General features: G+C 47.6%; 1 protein-coding gene across 1 annotated transcript; it reads left to right on the top strand.

Annotated features, from left to right (window-relative positions):
• Positions 1–458: 458 nt before the first annotated feature.
• On the top strand, positions 459–14,840 carry LOC138294004 (L-asparaginase-like). Its single transcript, XM_069233258.1, has 4 exons — positions 459–552; positions 3,386–3,469; positions 12,715–12,877; positions 14,658–14,840. The coding sequence occupies exons 2-4, from the start codon at positions 3,444–3,446 to the stop codon at positions 14,838–14,840; spliced, it is 372 nt and encodes a 123-aa protein (XP_069089359.1). The 5' UTR covers positions 459–552; positions 3,386–3,443.
• The last annotated feature ends 277 nt before the right edge of the window (positions 14,841–15,117 follow it).

Below are 15,117 nucleotides of genomic sequence, written 5' to 3'. Positions count from 1 at the left end.
TGCAGTTTAAAGAAATGGAAGTAAACTTCAGTTTCCAGTGAGCGGCAATGTGTCAGAACTCATAGCCTGACATTTGACCTTTGCTTTTTACTGTACAGCAAATATGACAAGATAAACACAAAAGTTGAAGGCATATTTATTGATCATTAACCTTCTGAGCCTATGCATGGTTATTTATAGGTGCTGGAGTACCCCTCACATATTGACTTCAAGCGACTATGGTTCTTATGCAAAACCTTGGGCCACTGCAGTTACATTTTTTGCAAGCAAATTTCTTTCACACATAGGAGTGGTGATCGGCAGTTCAGTCTTTTTCACATTTCTAAAATCTTTAACTGCTGCTTCATTCTCCCCAGCCACTCCCCCTGCCCCAGGCACTCACATCCATTCAGAGCACATCTCATCTGCATGCACTCAGAGCACTTCCGCCTTTCTCAATGCCTCTCTCCTGGTGCTGGGAGGAGTCGGTCTAACTTCCATGTGTAGGCCTGTTTCTAGGCACTACGGGTCATATTTATGAGTCCCTTTGTGCAGTCGTGGCTTGTGTGACAGGTGAAGGGGTGAGGTGGTGCGCGGGGGGATTAACAGTGGGAGAGGGGGATTACACAAAAAATAAAATAAATAAAAAACACTTACCTGTGCCACCGCCGCGCTGCTTCTCTCCCTGCAGGTACAGGCTCCCAGCCTGCCCTGCGCCAATCCTGACGCTGCTCAGAGCAGCTTCAGGATTGGCTGGGAGCGCCCAGCCAGGGCAGACTGGGAGCCTGTGCAGTCTGTCTCCAGCCCAGCAACTCTGTTGATGGGCTGGAGAGAGCCCTTTGCACATATGTGTTTGGCTGGCCCGAAACATACATGCGCCTAGCGGGGAGTGCTCAGCACTCTCCCTCACATTCGTCACCCCGAGGCCCCGCCCCCTTTCCACAAAAACGATAATAAGAAAGTTTATTATTGTTTTTGGTGAAAAGGATTGCAGCTGAAGCTGCTGGTGGGCGGGGGGGGGGGGCGACCCTCCTCCGCCCGTATTGAGGAGCCGCCCCTGCCTTTGTGTCACTCTTGTAGCATGCATGTGGTGCAAGATCGACTGCACTGAGTGGCTACATAAATCTCAAGTAATGTAACACTGCGCAAATCACTACGATGCATTACTCTGTGTTAGGGAGGTGCTTCCATGGGTGTTGCATGTGTGTTCTCATGCAACATCCATGGATTATGACGCATTTCCAAATGTACAAGAACAGGTAAACCTGGGAATGTGCCAAAAAAATGGCTCTCCATGGGAGGCATAACAAGGAGAAATATCTTTACTTCTACTCGTTTTTTACTCTTTCTGTGTGTGCCCCTTCCTGCACAAAAACAATCCTGCATGCAACGCATGGCACCCTTGCACCACGGTGCAAGGGTCCCTGTGTTGGCGCTAGGCAGCCCGGTGTGCACCAGCAGAGGGGAAAAGACAGGAATCGGCCATGTTGCCTTAAATATATGTGGCACATTCTTGCCCTTTCCCAGTGATGCAGGGCAGTGCAGCATGTGACTTGCACGCTGCAATGCACATCTTTTTCATAAGTATGCCCTTAGGTCTTGATTTACAGCAGGGGGTGGTAGAGGTCCCACACTGCCCCAATTCACTGACACTCTGCACCGATACCTCCAGAGACAACTGATAATTCACATACTCCAATGTTCCCCTCCCAAGGACATATATGACTACTGCATTTAAATGGCAGTTGGCTAAACTGTAGACAGACAAAAAAAAAACTTCCAGTTAACAGAGTTAGCAGGGCAGAAAAACATGGCAGTTGCAGGTTACTTTAGCCATGCAAGCATGCACAGCCGTGTGTTTAACTTCACACCATCTCCAAGCAGCCCAACGCTTCATTACCTGATTGGAGGTGCACCTATATAATTTTCACATTGTGTTGCTCACAATCTAAAATACCTACATAATTAACTTAGGCCAAGGAGGATGTGTCACAGAAGAGCACAGGTTCTGCCACAAGACCAGGTTCACACTGTGAACGAGTGACGAGTGCACACTCATGGGGACATGCGCACACTCACAGTGACGCGTGCACACTCATGGGGACATGCGCACACTCACAGTGACGCGTGCACACTCACGGGGACATGTGCACACTCACAGGGACATGTGCACACTCACAGTGACGCGTGCACACTCACGGGGACATGCTCACACTCACAGTGACGCGTGCACACTCACGGGGACATGTGCACACTCACGGGGACATGTGCACACTCACAGGGACATGTGCACACTCACAGTGACGCGTGCACACTCACGGGGACATGCTCACACTCACAGTGACGCGTGCACACTCACGGGGACATGTGCACACTCACGGGGACATGTGCACACTCACAGTGACGCGTGCACACTCACGGGGACATGCGCACACTCACAGTGACGCGTGCACACTCACGGGGACATGTGCACACTCACGGGGACATGTGCACACTCACAGTGACGCGTGCACACTCACGGGGACATGCGCACACTCACAGTGACGCGTGCACACTCACGGGGACATGCTCACACTCACAGTGACGCGTGCACACTCACGGGGACATGCTCACACTCACAGTGACGCGTGCACACTCACAGGGACATGTGCACACTCATGGGGACATGCGCACACTCACAGTGACGCGTGCACACTCACGGGGACATGTGCACACTCACAGGGACATGTGCACACTCACAGTGACGCGTGCACACTCACGGGGACATGCGCACACTCACAGTGACGCGTGCACACTCACGGGGACATGTGCACACTCACAGGGACATGTGCACACTCACAGTGACGCGTGCACACTCACGGGGACATGTGCACACTCACAGGGACATGTGCACACTCACAGTGACGCGTGCACACTCACGGGGACATGCTCACACTCACAGTGACGAGTGCACACTCATGGGGACATGCGCACACTCACAGTGACGCGTGCACACTCACGGGGACATGTGCACACTCACAGGGACATGTGCACACTCACAGTGACGCGTGCACACTCATGGGGACATGCGCACACTCACAGTGACGCGTGCACACTCACGGGGACATGTGCACACTCACAGGGACATGTGCACACTCACAGTGACGCGTGCACACTCACGGGGACATGCGCACACTCACAGTGACGCGTGCACACTCATGGGGACATGCGCACACTCACAGTGACGCGTGCACACTCACGGGGACATGTGCACACTCACAGGGACATGTGCACACTCACAGTGACGCGTGCACACTCACGGGGACATGCTCACACTCACAGTGACGCGTGCACACTCACAGGGACATGTGCACACTCACGGGGACATGTGCACACTCAGGATAATCTGTGCATCTTCTCGTTACAGGAAGTTTGATGTGATTAAGATCCTGAGAGTGAGATCCGCGCAAGTGGCGATTGCACCAATGAAGATCGGGATGGAGCTCTGCCTGTAAGGATTGATTCTCTGATCTATCTATCACTCTTTCCACTGGTGCAGTGTCTCTGCCTGTAAGGATTGCTCCTCTGAGCTATCACTCTTGACACTGGTGTAGGAACTCTGCCCGTAAGGATTGCTCCTCTGACCTATCACTCTACACTGGTGCAGTGTCTCTGCCTGTAATGAATCTTCCTCTGACCTATCACTCTTTCCACTGTTGCAATGTCTCTGCCTGAAAGGATTTGCTCCTCTGTCCTATCACTCTTTACACTGGTACAGTGTCTCTGCCTGTAAGGATTTGCTCCTCTGAGCTATCACTCGACACTGGTGCAGGGTCTCTGCCTGTAAGGATTGCTCTTCTGAACTATCACTCTTGACACTGGTGCAGTCTCTCTGCCTGTAATGATTGCTCCTCTGACCTATCACTCTTTCTACTGGTGCAGTGTCTCTGCATGTAATGAATCTTCCTCTGACCTATCACTCTTTCCACTGGTGCAGTGTCTCTGCCTGTAAGGATTGTTCCTCTGTCCTATCACTCTTTACACTGGTGCAATGTCTCTGTCTGTAATGAATCTTCCTCTGACCTATCACTCTTTCCACTGGTGCAGTGTCTCTGCCTGTAAGGATTGCTCCTCTGTCCTGTCGCTCTTTACACTGGTGCAGGGTCTCTGCCTGTAAGGATTGCTCCTCTGTCCTATCGCTCTTTACACTGGTGCAGGATCTCTGCCTGTAAGGATTGCTCCTCTGAGCTATCACTCTTTACACTGGTGCAGGGTCTCTGCCTGTAAGGATTGCTCCTCTGTCCTATCACTCTTTACACTGGTGCAGGGTCTCTACCTGTAAGGATTGCTCCTCTGTCCTGTCGCTCTTTACACTGGTGCAGGTTCTCTGCCTGTAAGGATTGCTCCTCTGTCCTATCACTCTTCACACTGGTGCAGTGTCTCTGCCTGTAAGGATTGCTCCTCTGTCCTATCGCTCTTTACACTGGTGCAGTGTCTCTACCTGTAAGGTTTGCTCCACTGACCTATCGCTCTTTACACTGGTGCAGTGTCCCTGCCTGTAAGGATTGCTCCACTGACCTATCACTCTTTACACTGGTGCAGTGCCTCTGCCTGTAAAGAATCTTCCTCTGACCTATCACTCATTCCACTGGTGCAGTGTCTCTGCCTGTAAGGATTGCTCCTCTGTGCTATCACTCTTTACACTGGTGCAGTCTCTCTGCCTGTAAGGATTGCTCCTCTGTGCTATCACTCATTCCACTGGTGCAGTGTCTCTGCATGTAAGGATTGCTCCTCTGTCCTATCACTCTTTACACTGGTGCAGGGTCTCTGCCTGTAAGGATTGCTCCTCTATCCTATCACTCTTTACACTGGTGCAGTGTCTCTGCCTGTAAGGATTGCTCCTCTGAGCTATCACTCTTTACACTTGTGCAGTGACTCTGCCTGTAAGGATTTCTCCTCTGTCCTATCGCTCTTTCCACTGGTGCAGTGTCTCTGCCTGTAAGGATTGCTCTTCTGAACTATCACTCTTTACACTGGTGCAGTGTCTCTGCCTGTAAGGATTGCTCCTCTGTCCTATCACTCTTGACACTGATGCAGTGCCTCTGCCTGTAAGGATTGCTCCTCTGTCCTATCACTCTTGACACTGATGCAGTGCCTCTGCCTGTAAGGATTGCTCCTCTGTCCTATCACTCTTTACACTGGTGCAGTGTGTCTGCCTGTAAGGATTGCTCCTCTGAGCTATCACTCTTTCCACTGGTGAAGTGTCTCTGCCTGTAAGGTTTTCTCCTCTATCCTATCACTCTTGACACTGGTGCAGTGTCTCTGCCTGTAAGGATTGCTCCTCTGTCCTATCACTCTTTACACTGGTGCAGTGTCTCTGCCTGTAAGCATTTGTTCCTCTGTCCTATCGCACTTTACACTGGTGCAGTGTCTCTGCCTGTAAGGATTGCTCCTCTGCCCTATCACTCTTTACACTGGTGCAGGGTCTCTGCCTGTAAGGATTGCTCCTCTGTCCTGTCACTCTTTACACCGGTGCAGTGCCTCTGCCTGTAAAGAATCTTCCTCTGACCTATCACTCTTTCCACTGGTGCAGTGTCTCTGCCTGTAAGGATTGCTCCTTTGACCTATCACTCTTTCCACTGGTGCAGTGTCTCTGCCTGTAAGGATTGCTTCTCTGTCCTATCACTCTTTACACTGGTGCAGGGTCTCTGCCTGTAAGGATTGCTCCTTTGACCTATCACTCTTTACACTGGTGCAGGGTCTCTGCCTGTAAGGATTGCTCCTCTATCCTATCACTCTTTACACTGGTGCAGTGTCTCTGCCTGTAAGGATTGCTCCTCTGAGCTATCACTCTTTACACTCGTGCAGTGTCTCTGCCTGTAAGGATTGCTCCTCTGTCCTATCACTCTTGACACTGATGCAGTGCCTCTGCCTGTAAGGATTGCTCCTCTGTCCTATCACTCTTTACACTGGTGCAGTGTCTATGCCTGTCAGGATGCTCCTCTGTCCTATCACTCTTTACACTGGTGCAGGGTCTCTGCCTGTAAGGATTGCTCCTCTGCCCTATCGCTCTTTACACTGGTGCAGGATCTCTGCCTGTAAGGATTGCTCCTCTGCCCTATCGCTCTTTACACTGGTGCAGGGTCTCTGCCTGTAAGGATTGCTCCTCTGTCCTATCGCTCTTTCCACTGGTGCAGTGTATCTGCCTGTAAGGATTGCTCCTCTGTCCTATCACTCTTTCCACTGGTGCAGGGTCTCTGCCTGTAAGGATTGCTCCTCTGCCCTATCACTCTTTACACTGGTGCAGGATCTCTGCCTGTAAGGATTGCTCCTCTGCCCTATCACTCTTTACACTGGTGCAGGATCTCTGCCTGTAAGGATTGCTCCTCTGTCCTATCACTCTTTACACTTGTGCAGTGTCTCTGCCTGTAAGGATTGCTCCTCTGTCCTATCACTCTTTCCACTGGTGCAGTGTCTCTGCCTGTAAGGATTGCTCCTCTGTCCTATCACTCTTTCCACTGGTGCAGTGTCTCTGCCTGTAAGGATTGCTCCTCTGCTCTATCACTCTTTACACTGGTGCAGTGCCTCTGCCTGTCAGGATGCTCCTCTGTCCTATCACTCTTTACACTTGTACAGTGTTGTTGCCTGCAAGGGTTGTCTTTGGCTGCATTGTGATTGACTGTTCACTGCTGCTGGACTGTGACTTCCTTTGTGCAGCTGCTGTTGCTCAGTGACTTCCTGTGAGGTATACAGTAGCTTCACGTGTGCTCTTGTGTGACTTCCGGGTCAGAGCAGCTGGTGCTTAGTAACTATTCTGTGGCTTCCTGTGTACAGTTACCAGTCTGTGGCTTCCTGTGTGCTGTGGCTTTCTGTGTGCTGTGAGTTCCTGTGTGCTATCTTTTCTGCAGAGCTGCTGCTGCTCAGTTCCCTCCGATACTGTGGCTTCTAATGAGCCCTTCTTTTAAGGGTTCCTTATGTGTGCTGCCACGTGACTTTCTGCTTACAACTACCAGTCCATAACATCTTGTGTGCTGTTGGTTCCTGTGAGTATTCTGGTCACATCTGCTACCCCTCTGTGATTTCCCGTGTGCTGTGCTTTGGGTTTGTATGTATCCCCCCCAATTCCCTATGGCCAATCCTTGCTAAGTGCAACTGTTCACACCACTCCAGCCTTCCTGCTGCAAGAGATCAAGCCACTGTCTTCCAATGGAGAGTGGCTAACAAGTTAACCAAGGATATATTTTCAGTCTTTGGAACACAGATGAAAGCCAACCAGTTCTACACCAGTTCACTCTCAAATATCACATTTACTTTGCCACTAAAGGTTGTAAAATCTACTTTCACCACTAAATCAGATTTTGAAAACAAAGTGGAAAATAACTTTTAATGTCCATTTTACAATGTTTCCATACCTAGACATAGAAATGTGATATTATTCACAACTAAGGGCCTGATTTCTTGGCAGCAAAGGTACTCCGTAGCAATAGCGACGGAGTAAACCTACTGCCATGAATGAGGTCCACCCTCCCGATTCAGATGCAGGCGGACCATAGGTTTAATCAGGGCAGAGACCCCTCCATCTCTGCCGTAATTAAACCCCTCCGATGGCCCTGCGGAGCGCAGACTGTCGGAGGCAGACCTGTAGTTTGACCCACCTGATTTAGATGAGCGGAATTAGAGGTCAGGTTTCACTCTCCATCACTGCCAGGAAAACCCTAGTGGTAAGGGGCATTGAAAACTCCTAAATGCTCCCCTAGCCATGGGAGGTGACTCCCACTGTGAGAGGAGCATTTTCCTCTGTATTTTCAAAAAGAAAATCCTGCTTCACGATTTTCTACTTGAAAATAAAAAATTACAAAAGAAAACAGTTTAAAACATGGCTTAGGCCAGTGGTTCCCAACCTGTGGTGCGGGGACCCCTGGGGGTCCGCGAAGCCTTCTCAGGGGGTCCGTGACTGCTTAAAAATTAAAAAAGTATTTACAGATTAGGTCCTCAGCTTTCAATAATAGCTCAGTGGGGGGGTCCCCGGATTCCAAAAATGATTCTGTGGGGGTCCCCGGTTCCAATAAAGATAAAATGGGGGTCCACAGAAGTCAAAAGGTTGGGAACCACTGGCTCAGGCAAGATGCCGTATGAACATCTTCAATAAGAAAGACAATAATATAAAACTTTGTGGGACACCTCAGCTGATCGTCTAGGATGGGAATCGAAGGTGGAAAGACTAATTGTTCGGTTCATCTGAAAAGATTGATTCCTACTCTTTTCTATTGAAACAGTGCAGGCTATCAAATATATCTGCCACACTACATATATCCTCCACCCCTCCATCACTCCAATCAATCTAACTAACAAACTCTCATAACCGCGGCTCAAATTAACTCATAATAATACTAAAACTGTACTCATATTTCCCAATACTAATCCATCACTAATTCTTGTTGGGTTCCAGAGTAGCGTGCTACTCGCCGAAAAGCGCTTCAACGCCTCGTCAGGGGTAGTAAGCGCTATATAAATACTATTACAATACAATACAATACAATATAAAACATGTATTTTAAATATGAGTACAATATACGTAGTAAAGTAGTATATGCAATATACGTATTTGCCTTGCTAGATGTTGCTGACAAAGTGTGTTTTGGCATTTATTTTCAAACAAATAGACTTTAAAAAAATCCACACACGAAGGTGGGGACAGACCCCTTATTTCTTGTAAAGAATCTGCTTTTTCTGCATGATCACCCCAGATTTTTTGCCTCTTTATGTATCACATTTATGCTGGTATTGTGACTCTGTGCACCGTGGCCCACCCAATAAGTTCTGCCCCTAAAATGGTACTGTAAAACTGGATCACCCAACTGGCCTATTTACCTTTCTGGTAAGTTGTAAGTTGACAGAGAAATTACCCAAGTGGAGAATCATAGGAGGACTGCAATGTGTATTCACACAACCCACATACATAACAAAGATAGATAGTAAACATCTTTGTTTGCTGGCTGAGCTGCAGTTTAAAAGCACTGCAGTGTCACAAGTTATAAAATGATAATGTTTATATATGATCTAAGTCACTCCTAGATTGGCCCTTGTACGCCCACACGGATGGGTGCTTAATATAGAAATGGAGAATACTAGATACTGGCAAGAAGCAGACTTAGGGCCTGATGTAAAAGTTGGCAGTCTTAAAGCATTCAGCGGTGCCTGCCAATGCTTTTAATATAGTTTGCCAGTGTTCTACTCTGACCTGTAGTGTTCTTTAACATGGGGCAGAGTTTTTATATTTAATTAATTTCTGTGCTGCCTAAATTGCAAAATTTACAGTGTTTCTCTGATGCTGAAGTTTCACCCAGAGATCCCAACATTTCCTCGGATACATACCTGGTTGGTCTTGTCCTGTGGCCCAAATGGTCACTTAGGAGGAAAAAAAACATTGTTCATCTGGGTGGTCAAGCCGCTCTCTATCCTTTATTTTGTTGATTGTTTTCTATCTTATGGAATTATATGTGTTGCAGTTCAGCAGGGAGTGTGTCATATCCATTTATTAGAAATTGCTGCTTTCTTCTGCACCAGGTGTCATTTAGCAGGAGGCATCCTCCCTTCCTCTGGGCATGTGACCTGACACATAGAATGCCCCACCGTGGAATGTGCCATCCTGTGCTTCTCAGCCATGATCTCCAATGCTGAAGTTCCCTGTCCAGTACACCAAGAGCCCCTCCACCTGTGGGATCATGAATATAGGGTTGCGTATGAGCAGCATGAACTAGTCCCCTCTAATAGTTCGCACTGATGACTCACCCTGTGGACAGAAGGTAGTGTTTTTTCCTGGCAGTGATGGACAGTAAAAAGTGATTTCACAAAGCCCACCCTTAGTAGGGCGGGTGGTGAAGTGCCCTTCCTGCGACACCCCCTGAACCATCAGGCCATCGGAGGAAGCATACCATCGACAGAGAAAACAAGGACTCTGTCGGTGGAAGCCTTAGGGTTTGCCCATTTCTAAATGAGGCCTCAATTGCACAGAGCACCCTGTCCTCCAAACTCTAAACATGGTCCTCTGTCATTCAGGAGGGATTTGGTATCTCGGTAGAGCATCTCTGGGAAGGACGCATTGGTCCTGTCATGCAGAACACTGTATCTTCATACCGAGTGCCTGAGAGGGACCTCCTGATGATACAGTAAGGTTGGCCACAGTTTTTATGTGGAGTATACCTGGGAGCAGAGCACACAGAGTTGGACATTGTCACCGTATAGAGTGCTTATGGGTAGAAGCCTGTCCCGTAGCCTGCCAAGATGCTATATCTACATGGAGCTAGCTTGGAGGCTGAGTCCCCACTTGGGTGGTTCACTATATCCATACATCCAGGCTGCCCTGAAATTTGAGAAACATAACCCTGGTGAAACCAGTTTTCATTACCTCTTTCAGTTGAGTTGATTTCCTTGTTATTTTAAACTTTTCCATCTTGAAGAGAATTTTTTAGGCTGCTGAACACAGTTGGTGAAAGCCTTCTTGGTAACTATGTGGTTGCAGAGGGTGTATTTTTTCATAATTCAGTTTTGGACCATTCATTTACTGGCTGCCTCCTTTCTTCTCCAGTTTCCTTCCGTATGTTAGGGTCTCCCCTAGCATCCATCCTCTTTCTCCTCTCGCCTTCCTTGTTTTCTTTTTGTGCCCCGCCTCACTTTCTCTGATTTTGTTGTAGTCTGTCTCTTTACCTCTCTCTTCTGCTTTTCTTGCTTTTTTGCCTTGCCCCCTCTTTTTTCTGAATCTTCAATGCAGCCTGTACCCCAGTCTCTCTGCATTCATACTCATTCACACATTCATACTCATCCAATATTTAATGGATAGCAGACAGGATTGAATTGTATACTGGATCTCTTCAGAAAGGCTGGAAAGTCCGAAGAGACATTGAGCATCACCTGCATAGGAAATAAAGTCCAGGCTGAAAGGTCTAATGATGTTAATCAAAGGCCTCATGTAGATAGATGTTGAATAAGATCAGAACTAGGGATGATCCATGAGGGACTCCGTGCAGTAGTTGAGAGAGTTTAGAAGAAATGGCAGTAAGAGAGACATGGCTTGGGTATGCCTGAGCAAGAAAGATAAGAACCAGTAGAGGGCAGGGGCATCTAGTTCAACAGCAGTGAAATGATTGAGCGATCTGACTGTGTCAAATGTGACAAAGAGGTGAAACAAAATAAGTCCTGTGGGATGTCCAACATCCAGGCTAGCGCAGTTATGAGTGCTGTCTCAGTTCCATGCCCAGCCACAAGCCACCTGGGCTTGACCAGAAGTTTATGATCATCTAAAATATTGGAGATCCATGGAGCCAGATATTTCTCCCCTAGTTTACCAATGATCGGGAGCAAAGAGATTGCTCTATTTTAGGGTTCAAATTAGCTCTCGTTATGGAGCACGAAGAGGTCTCTCACTGACATCTCTTGAGCAGCAGCTGATGGTTCACGGGAAGGATTCTCAAAGATTTTACTGTGGACCGCCAGATGTCGTATTCCTTTTGATCGCCATCAATTTAGGTGTAAGCTTCAAGAATAATTCAGATATACTCATTCAAAACCTTTGTAGATCTAGGAGCAGATTTACTAAAAAGTCACCCAACACACAAGGGAACATGCTGCACCGTACTGCATGACAAGGAGAGAGCAGAAATATGTCATGCTTACTAAGATGTGCCGCATTTCTGCTGCCTCCTTGCTTTGGTGCACTGTGTGATGCCTAGCTCCAATGCAGGCTCCCTTGCCTATAGTGCAAGGGTGCCTGCGTTACGAGCAGGATTGCGTTTGTGGAGGGTAACAAGCCTTAAAGGCATTTTCCTCTTTATATGTGTGTGTTGCAGAATGCAGCAGCACATACAGAGAAAGTAACACAGGAGAGATAAAGATATTTCTCCTTGCTATGACTGGGTCTGGGAGGGGCACAATTGTGATGCAGTCCCAGGTTCAGTGGCCTTAGTAGTTCTGGGTTTGCGTCAAAATCCATGGGTGAAGGCATGGGAACGTCCATACTCCATTCATGTAACAACTCCTTAATGCACGGTAATCCAAGGCAGCGCAAGTCGCTGCCTTGCATTATTCTGGCTTTACCAAACCACGCAGTGCCATGCAAGAAGGCTATGCGTGACTTAGTAAATCCTACTTAAGGGCTTGCATTGCCTTGCATGAAAGAAGAGAAGAGCAAGCCCTTAGTAAATCTATCCCTTGAACTCTAGTGCCTTATGTGTCAGCCGCAACACTAGGCCAGGGACTGGAAGCATTCATAGCTAAACAAGAAGTCAGAATCACTGGCTTGTAACTGCAAACCTATGAGAATTAAAACATTGTCATTCATGTATTCATAACCAATTTCATTGTAGCTGTTGGTGTCTGTCAAAAAACTGTTTTTATGTACCCTTTGTAGAAAGTCCATGCGTCCTTCGCGGGTGATACTGCGCTCTACAAATACACATAACAATGATCATAAGTACTTTTTAATTTTATTTAAAATATATCCACTTACAAAAAGAATATACATTTATTCCAATACCGGACATTTTTAACGAAGTAATTAAGTATTACTAAACTGGGTGCAGAGGCCTGCACTATCCAGGTGGATCTGCCCATTCTAGGGTGGTTCGTTGGTGGGAGGGAGCATGACTTGATGCACAGATCTGGTTCAACCTATGGCACTTCACTTTGCTTCTCTATGGTTATTCTGTGAAGAAAGTATCCTACCAGACCTCACTACCTCACCTCTTTCTGCCTCTTCAGCGCGGTGCATAACCAGGACCATGACCTGCTGCGTGCCTGGTACCTCGCCGGTGCCGACCTTGACCAGGGAGACTACTCCAACCGGACAGCCATGCACATCGCCGTGTGCAAGAACTATCCGGAAACCGTAGACGTGCTTCTTCGCTACGGAGCCACCCCACTGGTGAGGACCTGGGGCCAGATGTAGCAAAGGTTTTTACCCATTCTGTGTCTATGGGAAAAAGTGTTCGTACATATGGTCCCTAGAGTGGTGCGGAGGGTCAAGGTGTGCGAGGGGTGGAACTACAGAGGGTGCAGGATTGTGAGATGAAGAGATGGGGAGGAAGCGCACCAGGAACAGATACCTGAACTATGATGAGATTACATGGTCACTTCTCTTGTGTGGCAAAGAGATAGAGCTGGTGGTCTGGGAGGATGAGGAGGAGGTGTGAAGGCTGGACTGTGGGAGAGACTCGAATGTGAGCTAAAGAGATGGCAACAGTTTGGCTGAACAGAAATTGGCACTGTTGACTCCACAGTCTTTTGACGGGTGAGTAGCCTGTTAGATGCATGCCATAAGCCCATGTAGAACATCTGCGAACAGCTAACTTTTTAATTGGTCAAGAAATGCTTATTTTATTTCTGGCAATGAGCAGCACCATATACATGTTTAATATAAACTATACAATCTTCCCAAACACATTGTTTATAGGACAACTCTCTATCAATTACTGTTCATTTCTCTTGGAATAAGTTTATCAATCACAATGTTTAACTTGAAAGATTGTGGCCATAGGTTGTAAGTGACCATAGACGATTGTCCTATATTAACACTACTTGGGATGCCGGCCGCCCACCAAGGCCATGTACTGATGGTGAATCTGTGGACGACGAGATGCTCTTCCATTGGTGGTGACTCCTGGGGAGTATTACATAAAGTGCTGTAGGCACGTGGGCCCAGTGTCTGTAGCCCTGTGGCGTATTGGAGTTACAGAAAGTGGTCTCAGATGCTTGAGTGGCCCCTTCTGTAATACAGATCATGCCGGTATGATTCTCAGAGGTCACTTGCTTCTTTCCATCCTCCGCCCCTTCTTCCTTCACCTTCCTTCCTTCCTTCCTCCCACACTTTCTTCCTTTGATTATTCTTTGATTCTTTCTTTCTCTACTTCCTTCTTCACATTCTTCGCTCCTTTCCTCGTTCTCTTCATCCTCTGTACCCATTTTCATTTCTTCTTTCCACTCTACTGTTCACCTCCTACTCTGAATTACTCCCTCTCCCTCCCTCAGTGCTGCAGTCATTTATGAGCTTTCATGGGTAAACCCCTCTCTTATCACTTCCTTTCCACTTTCACTAGGGGTGGGCGGTGAACTCCACTCCGCTCGCAGTGTTTGTGGAGTTTTTCCCACTCCGTGTTCCGCGTAGAGAGTGGAGTTCTGAAATACTCCACGTAGTGGAGTGGAGTTTGTTCCTCGCTTGCGCTCAGCAACGGTGAGTTGGCGATCGTGATTAAGGAAAAACTTAGTCAAGACCACCTCCCGGTGAGATTTCTCAACGCGATCGTCACAGTATGGTTGTGACCGCTATCGTTGAGAAACCTTCTGTTCGCATTCAGGTAGCTTCCGCTCAAGTAGAAAATCAACTCGAGCAGCTGAAAAGAAGCAGCGGCTTCTTGCGCTGCACAGTGAACCATTACTGCTGATTTTTCAGCACGGGACAAACACCTGGTGCTAAAAATCAGTGCGAACGGTGCGACCTAATGCACTCCACTGCTTCCGGAACTCCAAGTAGCGTGGCAGAGTTTTTTGGGCACTGCGCGGAGCTCCGCTTAGCGCAACTCCGCAAACTCCGCCCAGGCCCAATTTTCACCCATTCTTCTACCTTCCCCTTTCTTCTCCTATGCCCTTGTTTCTAGTTATTAATCATGTCTATCTGCTGAATGTCTCCCTCAATGTCTCCTCTGCAGACAAAAGATGACTGGGGGGCTACGGCTGTGGACGAGGCGCGAACCTTGGGCCTAACCGCCATCTACAACATGTTCCATCCTCACTTCACTGAGGACGTCACCACCAAGGAGGAGTTCCTGAGGCGCAAAGCCGAGGAGATGCCGGAAGAGGACCTGCTCAATGAGAGTATTTCTTACTATTAAGTAGTATTTAGAGTTATTAAATATTTACTATCTTCATATTGAGTTTGTCTGTTGCTTCAAAATAAAGGACAGAAACTTGGGTTCTGTGTGACCCTCATGTTGAATCAGAGGTCATGGCCCTGGCTGCTGAAGTTGTTTTTCAAAACATATTTTATATGCAATTTCCCTGGGTCCACCCTTAACATGTTCTTATTTAAATTTGTGCTTTATACTTGACATTTAAAAAAAGGATTTCTCTTAAATATGGATACACAGCAAGCAACCTTCCCAAAAACTG

This window comes from Pleurodeles waltl, chromosome 4_2 (assembly GCF_031143425.1).
Source record: "Pleurodeles waltl isolate 20211129_DDA chromosome 4_2, aPleWal1.hap1.20221129, whole genome shotgun sequence".
Taxonomy (NCBI): domain Eukaryota; kingdom Metazoa; phylum Chordata; class Amphibia; order Caudata; family Salamandridae; genus Pleurodeles; species Pleurodeles waltl.
Note: the sequence above shows the minus strand (reverse complement) of the source record. Positions and strands in the feature narration are given on the sequence as shown.

Coding starts and splice junctions, on each gene's coding strand:
- LOC138294004 (XM_069233258.1), top strand. CDS start 3,444: ATGAAGATCGGGATGGAGCTCTGCCT. Junction 3,470..12,714: donor ATCGGGATGGAGCTCTGCCT/GTAAGGATTGAT, acceptor CTGCCTCTTCAG/CGCGGTGCATAACCAGGACC. Junction 12,878..14,657: donor GCTACGGAGCCACCCCACTG/GTGAGGACCTGG, acceptor TCTCCTCTGCAG/ACAAAAGATGACTGGGGGGC.